Raw genomic sequence first — 26,454 nt, 5'->3', positions numbered from 1 at the left:
CCCCCATTGCTTCTCAAGAGGATGTCATATGCATTAAGAAAACACAGAGCGGCCAAGTGAGAGAGAAAAAGAAGGAGCGAGAGAGATACACAGCCTATGTAGGTGTTTTCTTCACTTCAGTCGGTCTTGCTGATGCGTTAAGGATGCACTCAGTTAGTGGTGGACGATCATCCTGGGCATGTACTCTGTTACTGGTCTCTCTCCAACTTTGGGGTAAGTTTCACGCAGTAGATGTTTCTTAGTATAGTGTTTTTGTCAAATTTTGATTTGTTAAGATTAACAATCACTATGATATGTGCCTGGTAGAAGATCTGTTAAATGTCTGCTAGGAGTAAAAAGTAATCGATGTTTGATTTCCATTAAATTTTTAAGTTTTGACACACACAAAAATGTCTTTTCGAGCCTATAATTGTACCTAATATTTAGGCATCCTATCTATCTAGAGTTTCCTATCTAGAGTTTCACAACTGATTTTGGTTTAGCTGTAATCACAAGCTTGGTAAAAAGTGAATGTCGACACATCTTGTAATGACCGCTGTGTTTTCCCATGTGTGTTAAGAAACCTGTTGCTCCATTCGAAGACACATTTTTGAGATTTAGCTGATTCCTGCTAAATGTTATAACCTTACTGTTACTTTATAGGACGACTTTCTGCTTCCACGACCTCGGTCACTCTTCAGGCTCCTACCCTGGAGATCTATTCGAAGTCAAAGGACTCCGTGGTCCTGGTCTGCCGAGCCCCCGAGGGTTACACTGGGGTTTTGTTCATGCTTTACGAGAGGAGAAAAAAGGTAGTTTAATATGTTCTTTTTTCAAATGAATGCATATTTTTGGAGCGTGTTGAGTTCCTCCTGAGCTGCAGCGATTTTATTGCTTTCTTTTTGTTTTATTCTATTGAGGTGGATTCTCGGGATCTGCCCTCTCATGTTGGAGAAGTTCAGTTTACTATTAGGATACAAGAATGGGTCCCAGGCCAGAGTAAACTTTTCTGCTGTCTGTACAGGAGCCAGGAGGGTCACTACAGCGCATTCAGTCCATATTTGCAACTGGAGGACCAAAATGGTTTGTGTGTTTGATGGAAACTCTTATTTACAGCTCTGATTTTGACCTTCTTTTGCTTTAACAGAGACTTGGTTCTGATTTAAAAAGAAAAACACATCCTTCGCACACTTCATATTATATGAATTTATTTTTAAATAAAAAAAGGGAGAATTAAGATGACACGGGTCAATGAGTCGGATGTGGTCGAGGCTGTCGTTTTTCATTGTATTCAAAACGGAACAAATACGTTTTCTGTGTTAATCGGCTGGGTTAATCGGTAGTGATTCCACATGTGGTTTAAAACAATAAACACTCCCATCCGCTTCCACTCCAGCACAGCAAACACACTGCTGAATGCAGGTGCTCTCTGCGGTCTCTTATTGTCCTCCTCTCTGTGGGTGTGTATAGTGGTAGTTACATCCTGCTCTTCATAGAGAAACCACACACCCCCACACACGGAAACCCATGAAACACAATATCTACCGGCTTAAACTGTTGACAGTTACAAAAGGAAGTCTGACAAACCAGACGCTGGCCTATCTTCTTTTTCTTTTTTTGTTGTTGCAGCTTTTACTTTTATTGAGAGTCTAGAATTAATCTAGTAACAAAACATGGAGAGATAATGGCTTCCCCCTACTGTCTCCATTCCTTTTCTGTCATGTAGACACCTCCCTCCCACCTCCAGTCTTGTCTGTAGAGCCTTCCTCAGGTGAGGTCAAACGCGGGGACCTGCTGTCCTTCAGCTGCACAGTCCCGGCCCATCCACAGTCGCAGTCAAACAAACCGACAAGCTTCCTTTTGCTGAGGACCGCTAAACAAACAGGGACGGCATCTGTTATCCAGCAGCCCCGGGCTAGCCAGGTATCAAACTTCCAGCTGCAGCCGGGAGTCTTCACTGTGGGGCCAGTCAGGGGAGGAGAGGAGGGAGAGTACACCTGCCTCTATCAAATGACCAAAGAAAGCGGACTGGTTAATTCCACTGTGAGCAACATAGTTCCAATCACCATTACAGGTGAAGACGTATGACTTTTTGAAGCCTTTCTTCTGTGATGTTTTTTACATGTTAATGTGGTACTTGTAAATATTTTAGACCAAAAAATTGTATTTCAGGTAATGGATTCATTCTTTTAGGTAGAACATTAACACAAGAGGACTAAGACTTGTAAATATTGTTGCATCTATTCAATTTTTGTCATTTGTTTTCTGCCTAATTAGTAATCCAGTCATTTAATTATCTGAATACTATTTGCTCTTATTTCACGTGCTCCCAGACATCCTGCCGGCGCCCAATCTTCACCTTGAACAGCAGACAGATGTGTGGCATTTACTGTGCATAGGGTCTGCTGCATACCCCGGCGCTGTGTTCTCTCTCTACCTGGTGGATGGTGAATTTCCTGTTGCAACATTTCAGGCAAACATTTTCGCGCATCAAGCCACCTTCCCACTGCCTGTCCAGGACTCTCCAGTGGCTCTATACCAGTGCCAGTACAGTGTCCTACTGGGAGAGACATGGAGCAAGTCTGAGCACAGCAACCCTTTAACTGTAACCAAAGGTACGGACTTACACTTCTAATGGTATGTGAGTGGACTGACCTTTAGAGAAACTGCAGCTGATTCTCCCTTTTTTTATATTTAAGGGAATTCCCCACCACCAACATCAACAGGTAGGCTATTAGCATGCCTTTTTTGTTGTTGTTGTTCTCATACCTAAAAGTTCTGCAAGACTTCAACTGGTCTCCCTACCGGATCCTCACATAATAACACATTAGTCCACCTTAGAGTCACTTTTCAGTATGCAGAGCAGTCCATAAGAGCCCATAAACATGATGGTATTACCATAAAGGCCACATGACTGTGGTAACCAGGAAAATGTCTGCAAAGCTTGTTGCAGATGCGACAGGTTCTTTTGCGAAAGGATGTAATTTAATCTGAATCTGTTAAACTTAATTTATTACATTTATAATTTATTTATTTTTTTAGAATTTATCAAAATACAAAATGCATCTTTTTCAATAAACTAAAAACTACATTTTTTTTCTTCTTCACATTGGAATGGAGCTCTCCATTGCATTGGAAAATGATACTAGCACTTTAAATCAAATCTGTTGTAATACTTTACATTCTTCACAACTGGGTTTTTTAAGTATTTAATATTAATACTAGTTTGATGTTTGCAGATTCATTAAATCTGGACTGGCCTCTCGTTGTGGGCTCTTTGTCAGCCGCGGTGTTGATCCTCTGTTCTTTGGCAGTCGTGATCATAGTGGTGCACAGGAAAGGTATTTCACACAAAAGCTTCTGCTTTGTTATAAATACTCTGATGCTTCAAGCTATGTTTTCATGCTGATTTAATTGCCTTCGTTTGTGAAAGGCATTAATTTCTCTTTTCCTATTCATTTCACCCGCTTTTAAAGTGAAAGCAAGAGCAGAAGAAAGACAGAAAAGGTACTGGTTTTCTTAATCGGTCTAAAAATGAAGTTATAATGAGAAATACAAAAGAAAAAAGCTACTTCTTTGAAGATGGCAACATACAATGCCTTGGATATTGTTGTAATACATTTTTGTGTAATACATTTTAGGGAGGATACACAGTTCTGGTCTCAGGTTCATGCGAAGGATCATATAGTTGGTGAGAATTTCCCTTCAGAACCAAATTTCCCCTTCAGGATTTCAAGCTTATTCTGTTTTTATTCACGTCTCATTCATCCAAATTCTCACAGGCACAAAGCATTGCAGGAGTAATCAGCTTAATGAGACGAGTACTAATGACTGATTGATAATGTGACTAATGTGAGCTTGTTTATTATTCTTTTTCCTCAGACATTACACTCACACGTACAACCTTCCCTTCTGAGGTAAGTATTAACATCACCTAAACCTCCAGCTGCTAATATAAATTCTCAGGAGAGTCATCAAATGGAAAAAATATTTGCCCTTGTTCTTTCCTTTCTGTCAGAGGATTGTGAGCTAAACGATAAGGTTGTCTGGCTTTGTGTTAAACCGCTAGTCAAACCAACAGTTAGCCTCTGTCATGTCAAAAAGAAAGTTTTTACATGACTCTGCACTCCTGTGAAAAACCAACTGAACTCACTCAGTAACTCGTAGAACCAGGAAGAAATAACTTGAAGTAACTAGTTTCTATATTACTTCATCAGTCTCACACATTCCTCTGGGGGAATTTTGTTTCACTCTTTTTAACAATGCTCTTTCAGTATGGTTAGGTTTTTGTGCAGTTATTTATGCACAGCTCTTTTAAGGGCCTGGCACAATGTTTCACTTTGACTGGGCTACTTCAAAACCTCGAGTCTTTTCTTTTTCCACTACTTGTTGTTGGGATCATTGCCTTGTTACATGAACCATTTTCAGCCATATTTTGGCTGTCAGACAGATGGCCTCGCATTTAACTCTACAACACTTCAGTATACAGAAAGATTCATAGTTGACTCAATGACTCCAAGGTGTCCAGGTCCCATGGCTGCAAATACAAATATATGCAAATATACCCTCCATCATTGTGGTTAACAGTCGGTATTAGGTGTGCGTTCTGATATTCTTGGTTTGGTTTTCGCCAAAAATGGTGCTGTCCATGGTCAGACATCTCCACTTTGGTCTCATTTGTTTTTTCAGATGCAACATAACAAATCTAAGCTGTGCAGCCATGCCATGAACCCTTCCAAACAAGTCATATGTGCCAATTGAGATCTGTAGAAAAGCTTTTGGTGGTCTGACCTTGGGGTGACTTTGCTGGGACTTCCACTGCTGGGAACATTGTGTTAACATACTAGAATGCTCCACACAAAGTCAAAACTTCTGCTTTTATAGAGACAAGTTTTCACACCTATGAAGTTTGTTATAAATGTGAATTATCTGATACTTTAAATTGGATTTATTAACAAAAATAAAATACACTATACCATGTACTGCACAGTAAACCAATCCTTTAATCATGGTAGACTTTGCAATAGCAAAACTTCATGCTAACCTTCACAGGGATGTAGAAATAGGTCAGTTTAGACTCAGCTCTCTCTAATGCAGTTCTGCCTCTTTCTTTTGGAATTTCTGGTATTTCCAGGACTTTTGTGTTTCTGCTCTAGATTTACTCTGACAAACTATGGTAAACTTCAAGAATCTGGTCGCTTTAAACACACGCACACACACACACACACACACACACACACACACACACACACACACACACACACACACACACACACACACACACTATAGCTAATCAACAACACCCCCTCCCAAGCATGCTGTCACCTCAAACCCACACCTACAGTATTCCTCATTAGCGCTGTTACACTGTGTTTGAGCATGTGTTTCATTAGCTGCAATCACTTTCATTAATTAGCTTAATGAAGGGCTCTCATCAGGCTAAAGTCTCTCTCCAGGCTCTCGCTGATATGCGCCGAAGCCATCTAAGAGGACAGAATGCGGCTGTCACCAGATGATGCAAAAAGTAACCAACCATTACCAAAAAGGAGATGTGTCTCCATCTCATCTGCTTCTTAAGCAGCAGTAGTTTAATCAGGATTCAGAAATGATTTTTTTTTGTATTATATTTTGATTATGACTCATATTATTACACTCTGTTGCTGCACAACGAGACAGAGATGATCATTTCATGTTGGTCAGAATCCTCTGATGTGAAACTGTTTCATTAGCTAAGGAGCTATGAGTCTGGAGGAGGGGAGGCCTGAAAGACAGAAATGAAACACAGAACTGCAAAAACACAAGCAGCTTATCTGAAATATGGCTACGTTCCAAACTGTGAAAAAGGGAACTTTAATGTCATGGGATAGAACAAGGGACAAATGAGGAACAAGCAAGGAACGTAACTCCACCAAGGCTGAACATTTCCTTCCACACCATGAGTTTAGTCCTGGGATTTAGGAGTATAACTGACTAAAAATTATGAAATCTCTAATATAACAGCGTGATATGTGCTTGTGAAATATATGGCACAAAATTCACAATCTGGAAGTCTGATAAGTCAGTCACTTTGGTAAAATATTCATGTAAATCTGTCCTTATTTTTCTTAAATTTTAAGATCAAATTTAGGAGAAAAGATCAATGATTGTAAGAAAACAACACAAATTACACAGGATTCAACAAAGTGCCAGACCACATATGGTTTTTAAGAGGACTATATCTGGAGGAATGACTAATATAATATATTCCATTGTGAAACCACCTAAGGTGTTTGTTGTGCTGTTTTAGCCATCCTGACATGCTAAGTTGCTGGTAGCTATGAGCAAACATGAAAATATTTTTAGCAGTGAAAGCAGTAGATAGGATATGAACTATGCCACAGGAAATTACATCAAGCTTAGATCTTTAATAGGTTGTCTGTTGGTGTTTGTTTGTGCGCAGGACTGGGTCAGCAGGGACACCGAAGCGACATCCAGAGCCCCTCTCTGGAACCCTCTTTCAACATTCACAACACAGATCCATTAGAAATGTTTGCCGCCACCCCTCCCCCTCTTTCTCCGTGAGCGCGTGTGTGAGTGTGCCTGCGTGTGTGTGTGTTTATTATCATAGTTTATCGATGTAGCATCAGTTGAAGGTTACACAGCAAGACAGGAAAGGATATTTCCTCAGTTCCTATTTCAAATGCAGCAGTAATTGTACAATTAGACAGGATGTGATGCTTGTTTAATGTTTCTAATAACTGAGCCAGTCTAAATAGCGATTTTATTATTGCTGTTATGAGGCTTGTTTTCTTCTGGAAGCATTTTTGATTTTTTTTTTTAATGTTTGGTTGTAAATAATTGTAATAAAATAAGAGCAAAACTGAAAAGATTTAAATGTGTCTTTTATTATCATAATGATAATAATGATAAAAGAAACTGACAAATATCGTCTCACGACTGTTTCACAAGCTGCGATGTTTTTACGTTGAAAGTTTAGCCTTGATCTTGGAAAAAAGCCGCTGACAGAAAACTCTCACGTCAAGGTCTGTTTGGAAAGTGCTCTGGAGATTAGAATTATTATACAGGATCTTCACCATCAGATGGAGTTTAGTCTAAAACTCAAGCTCGTCATATGAGATTGTTTTGACAGATGCCATGTCTCATGTGTATCTGTGTCATCTTATAATAATCTTCCGTGTCCGACTGCACAGGCTTCACGTTTATTATAATTTACAGCATTTCATAGTGCATTTGACAGGCTTACAGTATATGCCAGCACAATATTTACTTTCTCAAAAAAGGTGTTTATTTGTGTAGAGCTTACCAAATCCTCAAAACTTTTCTCTGTAAAAAATTCAAGCAGGTTGCCTAATCTTGCAACCTTGGTTTGTTATATATCTGCATTTATAACCGGGTACAGGTCAGGACACGGACTAATGGTGTGTTGCATGTATTTATGATACATTGCATAATGAGTGTGAAGGAAAAGGCAACCAAAAAGTTAACTGATCTGCTGTAGTTTTGTTAGATGTTCTGTAGAGGGCACTGTTTCTGTAACTTTTCAATGTTTAAATCATCTTGCAGGACAACAGAACAACTGAAATTTGTCAAGCCGATCTCCTTTATGGTGACATAACAGGGGACCTGTTATGTGACCGGTTATGAGCCTGACATGCATGAAGCCAAGCGCTCATGTAACTCGAGAACTACAAGTCTTACTTTTATGGCATGTGACGATAGGACGAGGGCTATGATCATTATGAGCCCTCATATATATGTTTGAGAGTGAGCGTGCTGAGAGTAAGTAAAAGCAAGAAAGTAAAAGGCCTCAGGAGGGAGCTACACCTCTCACCTGTTTATGCAGGTTTTATGGTGGACAATAATTTGGCACAGACAAGCTGTCACCGTATCTCAGAAAGCGGTGAGAAGCCAACTCGGTCTTAGACCTTAGTTTTATTACATTTTTACCACAGCGTGCACAGAGCAGAGAATGTATCATTTCACTTCCCCTTCATGCACCCTGGGAAACACACATGAGAAGCGAGGATGGACTCAAAGGCTGAAAACGCTGTCTGTTTGTCCGGCTCATATTAATATCTGAGTCATACCTTACTCCCGTGTGGTCACAAGCAAGCGCGTGCATGTACAGCTTAGATATTCAGATCCAGACAACAGCATTGAGCAAATCTGTTCAAATGAGAGGCAGAATAACAATTCGATGCCTCAGTGATGCCAGTTCAACATGGTCATGAACTTAAGTGGCACCTTAAATTGCCCACATGCCTCACCTTGTTACCATATGTAACACTGTGAATTATGAGTCAGGCTGATATGAAATGACATCCTGAATCTTGATACTGATGATATTTGTCCTTTCGGAGATGCTGGACCAAATATGAGGGAGCTTTAGGTTCATATTTTCATTTAATGTGATGCAATGCACTTGATATGTATTTGAGGTGTAAAGTAAGGTAAGCGGTGCATGATTACCTTCAACAGATTATTCCAAAACAATATGCTGCTGCTTCTGACATTTTCTGACTAATTTAGCTCAAGGCCAGTGATTGCCAGTTCACCCGTATCTTTCAGTGACTCATGGGAACACTCAAAAACACAACTTATTTAATGTTTTACAGTATGCTACAAGTCCAAAGGCAAATGTGAGTCGCTAAGCCTAACTATATTCCACAACCTTTAAAAGTATTTTTAACTGACAACACAGTGAACTTTATTAATAGATATTAATCAGTAACCCGTGAGTAATGAGCCTACTTGCTCATTCATTAGAAGACTATCTTATTTCAAGACTGAGATGTGTTTGCAGTGAACACACATTAAATAGGTCCACTCCTCCTCTCGGTAAACAGACGGAACGAAATCAAGTGGGTTTATGTAATATCAAGGTGTAAAATAAATGTTTATTCTCTGTGACTCAGCTATGCCATTTATCCCCTCCTCTCCCAAACATCAAAACAATGGAACACACCCACCCAAAGGCCCGCATGTAATGAAATCAAAAGAATAATTTCTGAAACCTCTGCGTTATCTATTCATGGTACACAAACGTATGACACATAGAGACTGTGCCTGGTGACTCCAGTATCTGTCATCAAACGCCCGCTATTGTGTTTGAATTGGGAATTGTATTAAACTGACTAATTGGTACACATGTGAGGTCCACACCCGGGTCATCGAGTTACACAAACCTGGCCAAAAATGTGTGGTGGGCCCACGCCAATACAGAATAGTCATAAATGTATTTTTCTCAAAAAAGTAACAGTTACGCCTTTGTTGAACTCTTTAAAGTGTTTATTAAGTATGCTTTAAAGTGGTCAATGATTGGATAATGAAGTAGCCTGAGCTTTTCCAAAGTGTAGTGGTTTACACATTGCCTAACAGGAAAAGTAGCTCTTCTTTCCCTCAATCTGCTCATGTTCACAGCCTCAAGTGTTTAAACAATTATTCACGTGCAAGTAGACCTCAGAGAGCTTTTCTCTTAAAAAGCAGCATTTTGGGATCCACTTAGAAATGGAATAAACAAAGAGAGAAATACTCCCCGGATATTTATTCCTACAGTTGTGAAGGGCAGAAGGACTTCCACTGATGAGGGCAGGCTGGCCTCTTCATTTCACTCCAACCAGAGTCATTACTTAGCAGCTCTTGCTCAAACCAAAGTCTCAGGTGATGTTCACAGTGACTGTGAGCTGCTGCTAAAGTGTTCAGCACCTTTAAAGTAAACTGGAAATTTGCATCCTGATTTTTTTTTAAAAATGGCAATTTCCACAAAAGCTTTCATTTTTTCTAGTTTGGAAATCTGATTTTTGTTTGTTTCATTCATTTTGGTTACACTCTACCAGTCACGGCTGAGTTTGGGAGAAACTATTCAGCTCGGGAGTGCAGGGGAGAAAGAGGCAGATGAAATACAAACAACTGTACCCATGATATAATTTTCTTATGATAAAGAAATATATCTATGTTTTTAAAAAATAATAATATATGATTTCAAGATCTCAAGTTTAAGAGAATTTGCTTATTGAGTGGGCCCAAACTGTGCATGGACCCATGCCCACTGGATAATCCTACCCAGGTAAATTCATGTTTTCCATGACTACAGCCACAGGGGCTGTTAAGAAAAGACGAGGCAAAGGTGGAATCTATTATTGTTATTGTCAGTACAATTACAAATTTTACTTTGATCTTAAGGGCAGTTTGATTGAAAACCCATTTGGTGATCCTTGTGTGCATGTTTGATTAAATCCACGGCTTCTATTAAAGGCCTTGCTGTGGCATGAGCGTATGGGTCATTTGGCTGGATGAGCTAATAAAGAACTAAATACATAGATTTGCTTTAAAACAGCTGGAATATTGTTGTTGCTAGTCTAGACTAAGTTCACTCCATGTAGTATTGGCTGGGTTTATTTCTAACAGTTCTATAAGGTAATCGCATTTTGTGTGAAAACTTGACATAGTCTAAAACTATGAATGGCAAAATGTAAAAACTTTTGTTTAAAGGGCATAAAGCAGCAAATTCTTACAAGGTAAATAGCTCATAATGCCCTTCATGTCTTCTTATACTTTTGTCCTCTTGACAAAGAGTTATTACAAGAGCAGTGACTAATCCTCTAAACATGGACAGTCTCACACAATGCTGCCACGATGACTTTGTGCCAAGAGGACTTTGGAAGCCAGAGATAACGAAATATCATGGAAATGACTTGATAATGAGCTTGTGATACATGGGTATGCAGCACAACTTCGAAAAAGTCAGATTACATATCAGAATGACTGATAAAATGTAAAATGAAACTTGCCTGGCCGGCTTTGACGCTTTCACATAACATAGAGAGAAACATCTTTGATGGTTTACTTTTTATTCTGAGGTAGCAAAGCAAACTGTGTTTTACAAATCTAATTATAGTGTTGATCTTTGATCTTGCAGGAGGTTTTCTCCTCAGTTCAATACCATAGCCTTTGGTGATACGCCAGAACAGCTTGGCAACATGGCAAAACAAGGAAAGTTGCCAAAGCAATGCAAGGTTTTATTTGTGGAGTGCCTTCCGTACACCAAGGCAGAATGAGCATACTGCAAAAAAAGAATTAATTAACACACATTAATTCAAATATATGTTTATAAAGCCTAAAACCTGTAAGGACAAGAAATGGTAAAGAGGCCAAAATTAAAAATAAATAAGATTTATAATGATAAGAAAAACTAGAATAAAGTATAAAGGTGAAATAATTATACTTAAAAAAAATAACATATAGAAGAGTGAAAGAAAGATTTATAATAAAGAAAGTTTGATCACTAAATTTAAAACAAGAAAAGCACTTTAAAGAACGAAAACAACACATAGATTAAAATAATAAGTAATATTAATGGCTATATATCACCATCCAGATTGAAAAATATTTTTTTAATGTTATGATTTAATAATGTACAGATGATTGAGACATTTCAAAGAACATCAGGTAGTTTCTTCCAGCGTTGTGCAGCACAGTGAGAAGTTGAACTTATTAATAATTTTGAGCACTTTAGTTCCCGTGGCTCCACCATAATAATGTGCCCGCAATGTCACTGGGCTGCGTCCAGTCAGAATGAGGTGATAAATTATTTAAAGGAGACTGGAAGGTCACTAAAGCATGATCTCAGCTCATCTACACTCATCTACACCCACAGAAAGGTCCACCAGGGCAGTCGTGCTGCTTAATTCAAGAAAAGATCTTCCAAACCCAGAAGTTCTTTGGCATTTATGAGGCATGTCGGGTTAAGAAGATGAACGCAGTAGAATAGATGAGCAGTACAGAGGGTAACGTTCACAGATTTTTAAAATTGTATTTCACAGATTTAAACATGCAAAGAATAATGAGGGTAATGTGGGAAAGAAAATGGCCTTTTAAATGAACGGAAAATGCCAAGCATTCCTATAAGACAGGTAAATTCTTAAAACAGCAGCTAACCGTGACACTTTACCAGTTAATCCCTTTAATTTGAACAAGTTTTGTATGAACTACAGACTAATTTGCATGCGCATGTAGAACAATGAACACCTGTATTTGAACATGTATTTGAGTATTTTTCTTTCCACTGTCCTCTCATCAGTGAATGACTTTTATGTCATAATTCAGCTCACAAACTCACAACTTTCTACTTTTTATAAACATGCTTTTTTTTGCCCTTAAATTCAGCTTCCAGTACTTATTCATGAATAGCAACAAGAAAAATTATATATGAGTGAGATATTTGGTGCAATAAAATAGATTGCTGGAGGAATGTCGTAGATGTTTTTACCTGTGTCTTAAGGGACATTTTGGCCTTAAAATTTCTGATGTCTGGACTTACATCTGTGTAGTACGTGCTCTGTTTGATGTATTCCTGAGTGTTTAAAGGCTCATTAAGGGCTCAGCATACCTTAATAACTCAGTGTTGAGGTTTGTTAGTGCCAAATATTTGCTTTTGTAAACTGAATGACTTTTATCCTATGTAAATAGTGAACAAATAGCACCAAGGTTGGCGCTGTGTACCTGTATTGACAATAACTGTGAGATTTGACAGCTGGGATTCAGACCCAGGCTACACCTCCCTTCACTTGTATCTTCAGTGCCATAAGATGATAAAGGACAATTACAATAATATCATTAAAGTCAAACCTGGACACAATAATCACAAAATGACACTCTGATATTACAACAGCCCATTCAAAACACAACATAGTGTTGAAATTAGAAGTCTGTTGGTTTGCAAGCACTGTTGTCTGGGTAGACTTATTGTTTCAGTCCACCTCTGACTCAGATCACTGGTCTATGCACACTACATTTTTTAGTTAGCAATTTACTAGGAACCCCTTGGGTATGTAATCAAATACTATAAACCTGTAGCAAATTATCACTGAGAGGTGCTAATTTATATCGCTTGCATATTTTCAATCAAGGATTCAATTAAAAAAGATGAAAAGGAAATTAAAATCAATCACATAAAAACAGAAAACTTGAGCACATTAAAACCAAGGAGGTACAACTTGTACAAAATATGAAATCTAAATTCAGAATAGCAGTTTGCACTCTTCGGTTACATAATATTTTATCAGTACTTTGAACTCGTCAAGGGTCGAGAGAATGATTAAGCTCCAGTGTTCTGAAGGGTATTGGATAACCATGGTAGAACTGGAAAATTCTGTTCTCAGCAAAAAAATCCCAGTAAATCCTGAGTTCCCAGTAGAGTGGCCATGTAGATTAGCTCAAGATTGGTCATTGCAAATATATTGCTGAAGTAATTATTTTATAATGCAATCAAATATCACTGGTCTCTAACTGCAATCTTCAAAATGGCCAAAGAGTTCAATAAAAAAAACCAACAGCATTCTGACAGAGTCAATAAAAAGTCAGGAGACAGAGCTAGGCAAAGATAGGGTTTATTACATGGCTGTTGTATCAGATTGCATAAGGTGTTTGCATGTGTAATAAACTAAATTATTTCCTCTATGTAGATATTGTTAAGCACATAAGACTCTTGATGACACATTGTTTTTTCAAAACATAAGAAATCCACAGATGAAGGAGTTCCTGATTGTTTGAAAATCTCCTAAATTCTTCTTTTCTCCTACATATTATTTTTATTTTTATTGTCTTTTTACATTCATTAGTCTTAAGGGTTTTCAGCACCTGAAGCAGGCCATGAGCTTATCTACTTATAGGTGCCCCACGTTCTCCATTCACATTGCTTCTTTGCTGAAGGACTCTTCAGGGTTTTTTTTAGTCCACCACAAATCATGTTCCTTGCTCCCAATACTCCCGACCCCTTTTCTAGCCTCAATCCCTGACCTCTTTCTCACTCCACGTTCCCTCCTTCTTCCTCTTCATCGTTGTTCCTTATTCCCATCTGCAGGTCTCTGTAAAAAGACCTTTCTCAGTCCAAATCCTTGTTGTTGTGTCCATTGATCAGACCTGATTCCCAGCGCAGCACTAGAGGAGACTTCTGTCTAGGGGTACGAGGACTCTGGGGGAGCTGAATGAAAAGGAGAACAAAAAGTGAACAGGAGTAAGTGGTGATTGCATGGTAAAAGAAGAGGCAGGCAGTAAGTTGGAAGAATAGGAGCAGAAAAAGAAAGAGAATTCAAAAGTATGTTGGAGTGGGAGACCAAACCAAAAAGCCAACACGGAGGGAGCGAAAAGAAAGGAAAGGGATGAATTTGCTTCCTCTTGAGGACATATCTTTGGATGAGCATCATTAGCTCTGTAAGTCAAAGGAAGGTTAATGCGACTGTGATCCAAGGCCATGTTCTGTATGACTAAGTCAACAAGTGAGGCCAATTTGCCCTGCAATCCTTCATGTATCTCTGAACTTTAATCAGGAACTAGGTCTGTGCACAGATAATCAACCAGCAGAGAGAGAAAGAGAGGGAGGGTCTATGAGGAAGTGAGAGGAAAGAGGGCAAAACGCTGCTAATGTCAGACTGAACCATGCAGCTAAACCCCAGCACATCAATGCCAAACTGAATTAAACAGCTCAAGCCACGAAGCAGCACTCCGCTTTAATCAGAGATACCAGAGTATCAAAGAGATGCAAGACCCACAAGGAAGGTAACACAAATCAGTGGGATTGTCAATTGACTTTCCTCTTTGCCTGCTATTGACTGCTCAAGTGTGCGCACATACACACACTCTACAGACACGTTCCTTCCCTCTCTCTCTTGCTCTCTCTCAGTCTCAGGGCTGTTTGCCTTCATCCCTTATCTATAAAGATAAGAGCCTCACTGTGTGTTCAGCATGTTATCAGATATTTGCGTCCCATATTTGGTGCAAAAGAGATGCTGACATCCTCCCACAAGACTTTCTCCATTTGACACATTACAGTCCAGAGCAGTTTTAAACAGACAGATGCGTGACAAATTAAAGGAAAATGGGGAAAAGGGGAAGCTGTTAAACTGTGGGAGGAATTTTGCTGGATTTATTTGACTCCACTTAGCCTCTCTGATGGAAATGATCACAGCTAATCAATAAAAAGTTGTTTTAAGATATCTTAATTTATTTCCTGATTGGACGTGGTGTAGCTGAGACCTTTAGAACATTTTATGACTTTAATTCTTGTGCAATAAATTCCAAAACCCATTGACTCTGGTCTCGTGGCACTTGGTTGACCAGCATCGTACAAGAACACTCTATGTTGGATCTTCCTTTAATTCACCTGCCTGAAAGCTCATCTTAATGCGACATTGCAAGTCAAATGTAGAGCTAACAAAGCATCATTATTTTGGAACCTGATATCTTCTTGTCTGCATTCCAGGGAGACTCAGGATGGCGATTTGCCTACATTTTCATGTCCTATAGACGGGTGAGGTTGGCACGTTAAAATTCAGAGTCGAAAGTACTTAATAAAACTCACTGCGAAGTTTTATTAAGTACCAGATGGTAAAATTTATACAAACTCTAAAAATCAATAGTGTGACGGATGAGCTGTAACACTGACACACCTCTAGCCGGTTAATCTTCTCGTCTTCAGCCTGGACCGGGGGCCACACAAATGACTTGCTGACTGACAGGCGTGCTGGAAGAGAAGAGAAAAGCAGATGAAGAAAGAACAGCAGTGAGGGAGAAGTGCCCCTGTGATGTTGTTTGAGCACCACAGTGTGAACACTGAATCAAATTAAGATTGAACATCGTGAGGCAGCAGAGAGAAATGAGAAGAGACAGAGGATTGCAGAGGGAACAGACGGAAAGAAATCTGTTCATGAACGTGGAGAAACAGAAACTAAAAGCAGGCAGCGGTAATTAAGAAACAGAAGGGCAATAAAGCCTGATGTGTAAAGCAATATGCAGCTGCACTTTGCACGACCTTCAGTTACCGTCCGGCGTGCTTTGTGGACACACCCTGGTCAGTTTATGTCACTCATTGTTAAACCAACAATGTTTTAAGTCATTCATTCTGACGTAATCACAAATCAGCCTTCATGGCAACACAACACAGACAAAAAAACACACTGAAACATACTGTAGAGCAACGCCTCCCAGTCTTTTTTTTCTGATGTATCACAGCCAAGCACTCTTTCAAAATGCCCTTCAAAATCATGTATCAAATGTTTGTAATTTGAATTATTAAGCACTGTTTTTATAAATCTCTACTTGTGTTATTCATATTTTTATTCTTGGACTCTACTGGAGTAGCTTTGCGTCATTCACAGTTCAAAATAATCCTTATTCTCTATCTTAATCTTTGCCCCAACAGAAGGTTTGAGCCTTCTGTTAGCAGGGCGATGCTCACTGCCAGGGCTGGTTTTGAAATGACCATATAACAGTATCCTGTTTTTAACATCATGCAGAGCTGGAGAAGGAAAAACAGAAGTTTGAAATCAAGCGTTCAGAGGAGCCTGAAATTTTGGCTCAGGTGGAAAAGCTTTAAGCTAACCTTAGCTTTCATCTTAGCTAAAGCTATAAGCTAACGTTACTAACTCAAACTATGTTTAATATGAATATCCACCCATCTAATAGTATAGACGTACGTTACAGACATATATATAGCTCAAAACTAAACTCTCTACCGAAACCCATATCTTTAAAAATAATATATAAATATCTATAAATATATAAATATATGTTTCATCTTTATTGTAACTGTATTGATTTCAGCTATTTATCTTTGGCTAAATTGGCTATTTAGCAGTTGTTTTTCTCCCTTTATTTAAGGTCACTAACTTATTATTTAAACTATTTAGCCCATTTTCTTACTTGACTATTTAAACCAAGCATATAAAGATCCCTGGATTGCTGACACAATAGCAAGTACCCCACCTGGAAATCACTACTGTATAATACAGGCAAACAAAATTTCCCAGAGATACACTATAGGCAGCAATAGTCTACACACACGCACACACATGCACAAACTCTGTATCAGATTATATCCACTTTTTGAATGCTGATTTCAGACTTAATTCCCAGATTGGACTCTTTCAGCCAGCTCCTTTCTTCCCTGACACAATAGCGTTGAAATATGAGCCAGGTTTTTCCCTGCCTCAGCTTTTCACAATTAATATGACAGGTTAGGTGCTACATTTTTTGTTGAGTTACAGAATTTTATTTTCTGGCCGGCCAGCTTATGGGCTCCGGTGCAAAGTTATTGCTCATAATAGCTAACAGTAGATTCGAAAGCTGTTTTGAGGTTTTCCACTGACCATAAGGAAAATGAAATAATGTGCTCACTGAGCTGTTTCAGGGGGTTTTCATCATCTAGCCACGGATATAAAAATGACACACACACCCACGCTCAACCAGTCATACACACACACCAGCCTATGTGAGCAGGCGGGCACAAACAGAATCAATTACACCCTTACACACATGCTCACCCAGAGACCAACACAGGCCTACACTAACCTGCTGAGGGTCCAGTTTCTCCTTTGGATGATGACCCAGGTGCGTCAGCAACGGACAGTCCGTTTAATGACAGCACAGGACTCTTTAACTCCATGCTGACTGGCCTTCCTCCCTCTCTTTCTCCCCCTCCTTGTCCTTGTGTACCACCAACACCACCACTGCCCCCATACAGACTAATCCTCTGCTTGCGAAGCTCCTTCTCCCTCTTCTGGGCCTCCTGGATATCCTCCTTCACTTTCACTAAATTATTTGAAGAGCGCAGCTTGAAAAAGGGGTTCTCCTTGGGTACTAAATCCTCCACCTCCTCCTTTTCTTGTCTTTTTTCTGTTACTTTTTCATTCCCTCCTTTCTGTGACAATAAGATGTAAGGACTTCCAGAGTCGACAACAGTAATACCCTCTGATTTGTCTTGGTGTTTCTTCGGTGTTGTGTTCTTCAGGTTGTTCTCTAAGATTATGACTTGTCGACTTGTCCCCTGTGAGATACCCGGTCCTTGAAGAGTGTTTTTGGTTACACTCCGTCCTATGGGAGAGTTTGGGGTCTGTGTCGGGCTAAGAAGATCCAAACTGTGTCTCTTCTCGACACGTGTGTCTTCTGTGGTGGACACCTGTGATGAGATGTCTTCCTGCTTCTTGGGAGTTGAACCATTGCTGACAGAAGAAACCGATGGGGCCCTGCGACTGGTTGAGGCTGTAAAAGTTGAGTCACTGGGTGTCTGAAAGGTCTCATAGATCTGTTTCTTCTCCCTTATTTGTCGAACTGTGCCTTTATCATAAAAACCTGGAATTTTCCCAAGCTTGACCAGATCCTGCTCCCTCTGGGTCTCCGTTTGAATCTCATACAGCATCTTTTTGCCAGCAAACTCTCTATCTTTGTCCTGACACCACTCAGTCTTCGCAGCTACTGAATTGGAAAGAACAGTTTTTCTTAAGGGAACCTCTACATACTCTGGAGTGATGCGTAGATTTGGAAGCCCTCTGGATCTTCTCAGGCTATGTTCCCGCTCTATAGCCCTTCGGATCTCCCTCTCAATGGGAGTCTCTCTGGATACAGTTGATGGAGAGCTCTCCAAAGTGTTGGACGGGGAGAAATCAGCTGATACGCCACTGTCACTCTGGCTATCGTCACATGAGTCATTCTCCATCCTGGTGTGGTTGCTGTGCTTCAGAGACACACCACAGCTATATTTTTCTATCTCCGGCTCTTGTATTTGGACTGTTTGTGAATATCTCAACAGTCCCCCGCTGTGTTGCTGCCCAGCTGGCTTGTTCCTTTCAAGTCCGCTCTCTTTCTGCCCTTCCTCCCCACCTGTTTGCTCATTTTCTCCCTCTGTTCTTTCCCCCGCCCTGCTGTGCCTTTCTCTCACAGCAACAACGCAAGCAAAGCCTGTAGCAGAAGCAGCCCCACCTGGATTGGACGGCTCCATGGCAACGGTCGACAAAGGTGGAGATCCCTGGCCAGGCACCTGTTGTCCTGCTTCCTGGTTTACACCTCTGAGGGCAGGTTCACGTTGGTTCTTTAACAACAGCCCCTCCTGGTGTTTATCTGAGGGTTTTGCATGCAAAGCTGAGTCTGTCTCTTGATTAGTGGAAGCTAAATATAAAGGTTGGAAAGACTTGCTGTTGATATTTAATGTGTTCAGTTCCATAATAGCAATGCCCACTTCCTCTTCTTCCTCACTTTCATCTGCAAAAGGAGGGGAACTCACAGTATGCGCGTCATCTGTAATGTTAATGTCAGAGCAAGAAGGGTGAGCAGGTCGTAACACATTATTTTCCACTATACCGGTACTTATTACATCTGTTACAGATGGTTTATATGTCTTCTGATCAGCTGGTTCAGTCATCTGAGATGCCTTTAACCATTCTCGACTATTCTGGCTATCTAAAGAAGTAATGTCTTCTGTTGGGTCTGAAATGACATCAACATCACTGATACACTCTGCCACCTCACCCTCAGGGCTGGAAAAGCCCTCTTTGTCACGGTGTACTCCTGCTGATAAGGCACCCAAGGAAAGTGTAGGCGGGAAAACTTCCTCGCATAACTCAACTTCAGGTTCCTCTTGAGTCTTTAGTCCTCCTGATAGGTTTTTAGGAACTTGCTCTGATCCCATCACTGCTTCCTCTGTCTCCCTTATTCTCGCAGCTCCTTCATTTTCCATTTTAGTCGCATCAGCTGTTTTGATTTTTGAGATAGTCTTTTTCTCCCGCTGAGTATTGACCTGAGCATCAGGCTCCAGGGTGTCTATATCCTCCTCGGGTTCTGCCTTGGGTGCCTTTAAGCCTTTCAGAGGGAAGTTGTCACCCCTCGCCCAAGACTCATTGACCGACTCGTCAAGTAAGTTGACAGGGCACTGCTCCTGCCAGGCCGTGGGTCTTGTTGCCATGGTGACAGGTCTGCTGATGTAGAAGTGTTTGGAGCAGTCAGGTTGTTTGGCCTCCAGCCAGTCAGTCTGAATGAAAGCAAAAGAGCACAGATGGAGGAGAGGGGAATGGCAGAGTGATTGACATTGTTTAGCATTGTTTATTTTATACACTAATATTTTAGAGCATTTCAAACAACTCATTCATATTACTGCTGCAATGAATCATTGTCTGTTTTCACTGTGCGAAACGCTGAGGGCTATACTGACATGTTTTCATTTGTATTTTCATAACTCTTTCTCATCTCTGTTGAAATACTACAGCGAACAGACAAGAAAGAACATTTTTAAATAATTGTTAAGAGGGAAAAAAACATGTTAGGACACTTGGCATTTGCATAGCAGGATTTGTTGTTTTTAAAAGATAATGTCAGCTTCTGTTTCCCTTTCAGCTATCAGAGGTTTTAAAAAATAATGGTATAAAGGTTTTTTTTTAAAAATAAATATATGTTCATTATTATGCAAGTGAGAAACAAATGAAAGAAAAAATGGAATATACTTGAAGTGATGACATCTAAAAACAGGCCATACGAGTATGAAAATGAGGATGAATCAGACGACGCTGCAGTCCTCAGAACTCATTGCACTCATCTGTATGGGCTCAAATTGTGGTCATAAATATTTTGTACTTGTAAATCAGTTTTGTACTTGTAAATCAGTTTTGTACTTGTAAATCAGGATTTGAATGTGTAAAAAGAATTTGTGTGTGGACTTAGCCAAAAAACTATGTGAGAAAGTCTGCACTCAAGTTTCAAGTTACAAGTACGAATTTTGACTCTATTTTTCTTCCTTTCATCTGATTGGCCAATGTCATGTCAATCACAAATTTACCTATCCAATCAAAGAACAGATGGGTTTTGCTGTGGAGGGGTGCTTTTTTTTTATTGTATGAATCCAGACATCTGAGCAAAGATCACTAAAACTGTTCTGAGGCGCATGGCGGACTAGTATCTCTTTTAATTTGTTACTGTCTTCTGTATATGCTTAAATAACTGTGTTGGATTAGAGCACTGCAAATCCAGTTAAAGTGTACTGCATTCCTTTTCTCTCTCTTTAACGGCAGCTTTAGTGCGCTTATGTTATTATATGACACGCAGGGTGTTTATAAAGCTGTGCCTGACTTTGGCTGTAAGGTGGCAACTACTCTGTGCAGAGCCTAACTAAAGTTTTCTGCTGAGCACACCTTTTCTTTAATCAGCTTACAGGCTGGGAAATGGCTCAGTAACACACACACACACACACACACACACACACACACACACACACACACACACACACACACACACACACACACACACACACACACATGCAGACAATAGGATTGTCTGCGGGATATACTGACTAAAGTGGAGTCCAACTCATCCAATATCTCTTTTTCTTTAATACACACTCCTGTATTTCAAGCTTGCCCTGAATCTGTATTATTGCTTTTTCTTTCTTTCTTTCTTTCTTTCTTTCTTTCTTTCTTTCTTTCTTTCTTTCTTTCTTTCTTTCTTTCTTTCTTTCTCTCTCTCTCTCTCTCTCTCTCTCTCTCTCTCTCTCTCTCACACACACACACACACACACACACACACACACACACACACACACAGACACACACACACACACACACACACTGTCATCTCTTGTTCAGCTTGCGTTCTGAAAAACTCCCTTTCCCATCACTATTATCACTTCCAAGCCATTCTGACTAGGCTGGACTCCAACTGTGACTGATCATTAGGGGAATGTAGACCACAGCACTGGGGATCAAGGGTCTTTGATGAACTGGGACGGACGGACAAATGAGGTACACCCCCTTCGTGTACAGATTATAAGGAGTGACAGCATGAGGACACGGTGGGAAGAATGGGGATCGCTGTGGCATACTGGCTGAACATGTGGATGCAACAGCAGAACAATGTAGCCTAGTGCGGGTAAATTAGTATGAGATCAGGGAGAGGAAACAGTGAGATATGAGAGATAAGACAGAAACTGGTTTGGGAAGCCAATCTCCAGCTGCGTTTGATGTATCTGGGCTAACATTATTATCAGCTTCCAGCTAAGACACACATACTAACTCAAGGTTTCTTTCTTGTTTCCGAAATGTAAAAAGATTTCAAGCCAGAACATTATTTGTTTTGTTTCATATACCAGTTTAATAAGCAGCTTATTAGTGTGTTCACTGAATGCCCTATTCAGTGCCCATTATGAAATGTACCCTGGCTAACGTCAGGCCGGGTGTTTTGTAATGAGGGGGCAGTGAGATTTGGGTAACTGGCATTCCCACGGAGTTATTACTGTGCCTAAATGAGCAATAACCTCAGTCATTAACTCAGTTTATGCATGCTGCTTTTTAACTGATCAGACACAGAAACACAGGCTCAGCTGTTACCTGCACACATGACTCTACCACCTATGTTACAGAATAACTGACAGAAACCCCTGAAATTCATAAAGTCAGAATAATAAGTCGCTTACTAACGGAGAGTTCCCAACACTAAGCTTCATTGTGAAATTGAGCATGAAAAGGAACATTTTGCCACAGTGAGAAAGAAATTTGTTATAATGGTTTAAACTTTGTAGCCTCCAACGCTACGGTAGTAAAACAAGCTGCTCATTCATTCTGGGGCATGTTGATGTAATTTAACCACTCTAAGCATAAACTCTGACAATTGATTATTGGATTCTTTTTTATTTTCAGAGGAATCTGGCAGAATTTTACCAAAGGTAAGGTTGCGGATTAAACTTAATTACATAACAGACTTATGTTTTGTTCATTATATCCACAAAGGCTCTTACATTATCAAAAGAACAGAATAATCATTATCATCATTGGGGAAAAAACATCTGTGTCAGCTCAAACAAATAAACCTCCTTTTCGTGGTCAGCAATGTCCTAAAACTGTTAAAGATCTAACGACTTTAGACAAAAAAATTGAAATGAATTTGAATAAATTCAGCTAAATTCATCCCTAGTGTTGTTGCTGTCTAATAGTTGCTGACTATGTTCTTTTAACATTTTCCAGGCATAAGTGTCATATTTGAGAAATTTATCCCAATAGGCTCAGCTGCTCCAAATTTCTGTACTACGCTTGTTTGTTTTTTCCCAGTGGTAATTACTTACCCTAGAAAATATTTCATGTATGTATTTAGAGCAGTTTCCTACTCAACAAGAACATACTACAGGAACTGAATATACAGCTACACATACCTGTTGCACATACCTGTCTTGAAGATGCCCTCCAAATGATAGATTCCTGTGTAATACACACTTGTCTTGCTTCAATTCACTGATGTGTAATCAGCAGAACAGGACTCTGTCTGCTCTCGGCTCTCACAATGCCTCAGAGCCCGGCTCTCCTCATTTGTGCACACCAACACCATCAGTCCAACAATTGTGCACGCCCACATTTGCATTTCATTCACCCACAATCACTAATACGTGGACAAATATGCATGAGAGTCTGCTTAAACACATGTGCTCCAGGCTTACTCTGCTGTCATGGATTTGAAAATATGATATGTAGTAATAATCCTATTGGACTGGATTGGAGTTGCATCGCATTTAAGACAATAGTGTTAAGCTACTAGCTAACAAGAGTAGGCTTGGTTAGCCTTATGAATAAATAGACTGTGCTCTGCAGAGACAGACATTTCATTCAGTTTATATAGTGCCAAATCACAACAAGAGTGGCCTCAAGGTAAAGATCCTACTAAAACTAATCTTTATCTTTCCATGAAGCCAGATGGCACACACCAATTTGTTAAACTGCAGGAATGACTTAAAGACTTTCATAGTGATTACATGCTGCGTGGCCAAATTTCTGTGCATATTGAAGGTATTTCCTTTCTTTGTTGTGCTGTGTTGGCTTCATTACTCAAAACAATATAAACCCATAGTTTACAGTCCCACAAACCAATAAAACCAAGTCCCTGTCCTAATGAGGACACACATACAATCTTTCTCTCAGTATTTAGGTATGAACACACAGCAAAGATGAAAACTATCTTTAGAAACATGAACAAGTATAAACAGAGGCTCCAGCCTGACTGCTCATCGCTGCGTTTGTCAGCTGCTGAAGTTCAGGGTGTGGCTGCTGGGCTGGGGTCAGCATTCACTGAGCTTTATTATCGCTCTGGATTCTTGGCTGGCTTAGCGTTAGCATGCTATCTGTGCAGATGCTTGCAAAGAGCTGAAGTTGTGTTAGGAGGATAATGCACATGTTTGTATTCTGGTTTTCACTTTATCATCGCACTCTGATCTGTGCAATAAAAATAAAAGTAATGCCCATATCCATGCTATGGACTCCTCTGGGACATGAACTGAAATCAGCTAATTGTAGCACAAGTGCACCGATAAGCAGGACCAATAGGCAAGCAGACTAACACTGGGAACCGTTTCTTTATCGGTTTGCATAAATGCAAACAAATGTCATGCAATCATTCTTTCAGTTTCCCTATTTTAGATGCTGATGGAGAAATTAATGCTACAGTTAGCACTGGGCATTATTCTGTTTGGGAATTTTAGGTGATAAAGCAATGCTATAGATGCTAAAAACCTATGTAGGTGTACTTCTCTCCTGAAGCAAAACGGGGTCAGAATTGGTAAGGCAATCAATAAAGAACCAGATCAATATGCAGTATTGATTCTAATCAGTGGCAGAAACAATAACATTGGTGCTGTATCAGTAAAAGTGCATCAATTCCTGTCCCTAGTCATAGGTCAGTTTAGCACAGGTTTCCACACAAACTGGCCAGAAAAAAACAAACACTAGGTGGTGATGTATTAAAAGATTTTTTTCCAGACCAAATAAGGTCATATTGTACTGTACGTCCAAAACTCTGAGGTTACTGGATTCAGCAATAGGGAATTTAATTGTGCATCAGTTTAACCTTTCATGAAAGAACATGAAGTAACAAGCTTGTTTTAGCACTTTGCAATCTTGACAACACTAGTATACCCTCTAGATGCTCTAAATCACTTTACCTTTAGAAATCTAAAAGGAGCAAGATATATTTTTACAAAAGCTTCAATTGAGAGTTAATAGGCAATAAATGCAAATACCAAGGTGTCCATAATAAAACAAATATTTAATCTACTCGCAACATCTCCCTCCAATGAAAAATACAACTGTTGTTTAAAGTATAACTTTTGATTAAATTAAAAACATCCAGTCTGTAAGAAGAACTTACTAACACTGTAAGAGTAATTCTCTGAGTAACTGATTACAATGTGCCAGTGTCCTTTATGCCTTTTGAGCCACTGTCTCCTCAGCCTGAGGAGCTGCTGCTGCTGTTGGTTGGTTCTCAGGCTGCTCTGGACAAAGCTCCTTGGTAGGATCCATCACAACAGGCTCAGGCAATTGATAACACTTCAGCTGAGCTCTGAACTCTTCCAGCTCTTTCTGCTCCACCTCCCTCCTTCTACTCAGCAGGTACAAGTCCGTAGAAATCCTCCTGCTTGACTTCACAAGCCACCTCATTACCACACAGTCTGGGCAGGACGTGTGGAGGAAATACATGCTGAGGCTGAAACGACTCTGCACATCAAAGGTAAAAGTGCTGCCTTCAGCTGAGATGTTGTACCGCAGGTATTGGCATTGATCACCAAAGCGGTTGATCTGGGTATAAGACAATGTTGAAGCTTCGCTGGAGTTGGAGAAGTACATCGTGATGCTGTCTCGACGTCTCAGAGCCTCCATAGATGGTGAGTGATTGAGACTGCCTGCGACTAGAGCCCAGCTGCCCTCGAAATGATGAGGAACCAGCTGATCCAGTGGGTGAACCAATCTTTCACAGACTAGAGGAGCTGCCTGACTCCCACACATCAAATAAATGAGAGTGACTGCACACACAGCAACCAAGCTGTTTCTTGAAGGTTTTCCCATTCTGTGGTTAAATGTTTGCCTTTTATTCTCCAACCTTTCATTTATTTTATTTTCTCACCAAGACTGGAATTCAATTAGCAGGCTTGTCTTTTTATAACAAAAACCTGCATCAAAAAAAATCCACCTTTTCAACACAGGATAGGTTCATTATCTGTTATCTAAATGTGGATTCCATTATTGTGACATCAAAGACATTTTGAAATAGTGGAAAGTTTTGTGATTCTTATCCACATTAAATTGAATTTTGAGTGGCTATTTATCTTGGAACATCATGTCCAGACTTGAACTTTGTCTTTGTTTGCTGTAGATATTGAGCTGAGGCTAAACATTAAAAGCAATATACGCCAGACTGTCGGTGCTGACGAACTCTTTCACCAATTTTAAAATTCTATAAATACACATTAACAGCAGCAATGCATGCAATCATTGGTTGGAACTTAAGATAAAAAGGGCACAACTGTTGGCACTGAACTGAAAGTTTTTTTTTAGTAAAATCGTCCTTTCTGTCTTCACCATTGCAGAAGATTTTAGAAACACATGTGTGAGCAGCACATATTCAAATGACACTTTAAATATTGCATATATTTTTGTTGTTATCACAGTAAATCTTGTCTACCAAAATCTGAATGTTCCACTTCTTCTTGGTGGTTGTTGTTTTACATTTATTATTAACTAGATTATTGTGATGAACAGTGTTTTAATTATTGCACCATGCTAATGAATGAACAAATGCACCAGATGGAGAAGATGTTTATTAACAGGATGTACTGTAGGAAGTACTGACGTTGGTGATCACTTCATTAATTTGACAGTAGTGCAAGAGGCACAAATTGTTACC

At 39.7% G+C, this 26,454-nt stretch overlaps 3 protein-coding genes across 4 annotated transcripts; 1 reads left to right on the top strand and 2 right to left on the bottom strand.

Moving 5' to 3' along the window:
• Positions 1–69: 69 nt before the first annotated feature.
• Positions 70–6,839, top strand: LOC147328015 (uncharacterized). The gene is made up of 11 exons (XM_086296121.1): positions 70–213; positions 643–791; positions 900–1,062; positions 1,706–2,053; positions 2,313–2,594; positions 2,679–2,705; positions 3,219–3,320; positions 3,456–3,486; positions 3,621–3,670; positions 3,862–3,896; positions 6,419–6,839. The coding sequence occupies exons 1-11, from the start codon at positions 144–146 to the stop codon at positions 6,500–6,502; spliced, it is 1,341 nt and encodes a 446-aa protein (XP_086152247.1). The 5' UTR covers positions 70–143; the 3' UTR covers positions 6,503–6,839.
• Positions 6,840–13,443: 6,604 nt separating this feature from the next.
• On the bottom strand, positions 13,444–24,652 carry misp3 (MISP family member 3). 2 transcript variants are annotated; one of them, XM_086296119.1, is made up of 4 exons: positions 22,940–24,652; positions 17,326–19,777; positions 15,426–15,499; positions 13,444–13,960 (listed from the first exon to the last, which is right to left on the bottom strand). In XM_086296119.1, the coding sequence occupies exons 2-4, from the start codon at positions 19,709–19,711 to the stop codon at positions 13,862–13,864; spliced, it is 2,559 nt and encodes an 852-aa protein (XP_086152245.1). In that variant the 5' UTR covers positions 19,712–19,777; positions 22,940–24,652; the 3' UTR covers positions 13,444–13,861. The 2 variants fall into 2 exon arrangements, with proteins under 2 accessions (XP_086152245.1, XP_086152244.1); XM_086296118.1 differs by having other exon boundaries at positions 22,953–24,652.
• A 148-nt stretch (positions 24,653–24,800) lies between these two features.
• On the bottom strand, positions 24,801–25,698 carry LOC147328013 (uncharacterized). The gene has a single exon (XM_086296120.1). It carries the CDS (start codon positions 25,614–25,616, stop codon positions 24,975–24,977), a length of 642 nt encoding a protein of 213 aa, XP_086152246.1. The 5' UTR covers positions 25,617–25,698; the 3' UTR covers positions 24,801–24,974.
• Positions 25,699–26,454: the final 756 nt, after the last annotated feature.

The sequence above is a fragment of the Aulonocara sp. 'chitande type north' Nkhata Bay genome, linkage group LG6, assembly GCF_057382095.1.
Source record: "Aulonocara sp. 'chitande type north' Nkhata Bay isolate Kocher_YH1m ecotype deep benthic linkage group LG6, A_spYH_male_GT1.1, whole genome shotgun sequence".
Taxonomy (NCBI): domain Eukaryota; kingdom Metazoa; phylum Chordata; class Actinopteri; order Cichliformes; family Cichlidae; genus Aulonocara; species Aulonocara sp. 'chitande type north' Nkhata Bay.
The sequence above is the reverse complement of the archived record's forward strand: the minus strand, read 5'-3'. Positions and strand labels throughout refer to the sequence as shown.